Source organism: Sinocyclocheilus grahami, unplaced genomic scaffold, assembly GCF_001515645.1.
Source record: "Sinocyclocheilus grahami isolate Dianchi unplaced genomic scaffold, SAMN03320097.WGS_v1.1 scaffold548.1, whole genome shotgun sequence".
NCBI lineage: Eukaryota > Metazoa > Chordata > Actinopteri > Cypriniformes > Cyprinidae > Sinocyclocheilus > Sinocyclocheilus grahami.
The window spans coordinates 65,957-67,020 of NW_015505727.1; the positions used below are offsets into that span (position 1 = coordinate 65,957).

Here is a 1,064-nt window from a genome sequence, read left to right on the forward strand (position 1 = left end):
ATTATATATATATATATATATATATATATATATATATATATATATATATATATATATATTCAAAGTAATAAAACTGAAATAATTTTTTTACTTTTTGAGATGAATGATAAGCCAGGCACATTTTTTTTGTCAGATTCACCACAAACATCATGCAATCAGATCAGAATAAAACTGGAAAAAATAACAACAACATGAGTTACATGTGTCTAGTGACGTCGCAGCTCAAAGCTTTTTTTTGTTCTTCTGGTGGTCAGTGAATGTGAGCCGCGGCTCTTTCTCTCTCTCTCTCTCTCTCTTTCTCACACACACACACAGAGCGGCTGTAGAGCAAGAGGGAGGAGCTGCAGTGAGTAACAGAGAGCGAGCGTGAGTGCATCTTCAGAGCGCTCGGTCAGCTGTAGTACTAGCAGCAGTGGAGTATGTGTGTAGAGCAGAGCTGAATGTGTGTGTGTGTGGTGACCGCCGAATTACCGCCGCAGCCCCTCAGCCTCGCCCTCTTCAGGGTGAGGCCGCCCTCATGATGAAGCAAGACGGGATCCTGGGCCGCCGCCGGTTCTCCACCTGTGGAGGAACCATCTCGGGCCGCCCGGCTCATCCCGACGGACGCAAACTCATACGCAACGCCTCGTTTGGGGGCTACAACGAGCTGTCCATCTGCTTGCCAGGTGGGTCCATCTCGGGAAACTTTTACATGTTTTATTTGTTTGGCAGGTAATTTCGATCAATGCATTTGTGCCAGGATGGGTAACTGTAACAGCAGTCTATTAAGTTTTATTGTTTTGGCAGCTTGCTGTTGACTGTACGTGTGTGTTTGACTCTGGACGGCTCTCCAAACTAAAGTGCTTCCATCAACTGACAGCATCTGTTATTCATTGCATCACTGTCCTTTGATGCATTATGTTCATTTCAACCTTCAATAAAACGTCTTGCTATTAAATGCAAATTTTTTCAGTATTCATGTGGATGGGAAGCGTAAGGAATTTAACTATTGCGATTTCGATTTAAAAAGTAAACAATAATTTATCCTAACTATATAGTCAGCAATATAGTAAACAAAAAGGTTA

General features: G+C 42.3%; 1 protein-coding gene across 7 annotated transcripts in view; it reads left to right on the plus strand.

Moving 5' to 3' along the window:
- Positions 1-1,064, plus strand: part of LOC107555879 (oxysterol-binding protein-related protein 8-like) — a 59,860-nt gene that overhangs the window by 29,307 nt on the left and 29,489 nt on the right. For 2 of the 7 annotated variants that reach the window (XM_016238797.1, XM_016238801.1), the window contains exon 1: positions 170-665. The exons of the other annotated variants lie outside the window; for them this stretch is intronic. In XM_016238797.1, coding sequence (XP_016094283.1) covers positions 518-665 — 148 coding nt within the window. In that variant the 5' untranslated portion in view covers positions 170-517. Of the gene's footprint in view, positions 1-169; positions 666-1,064 lie in introns of those variants that run through there. 7 annotated transcript variants of the gene reach the window in all.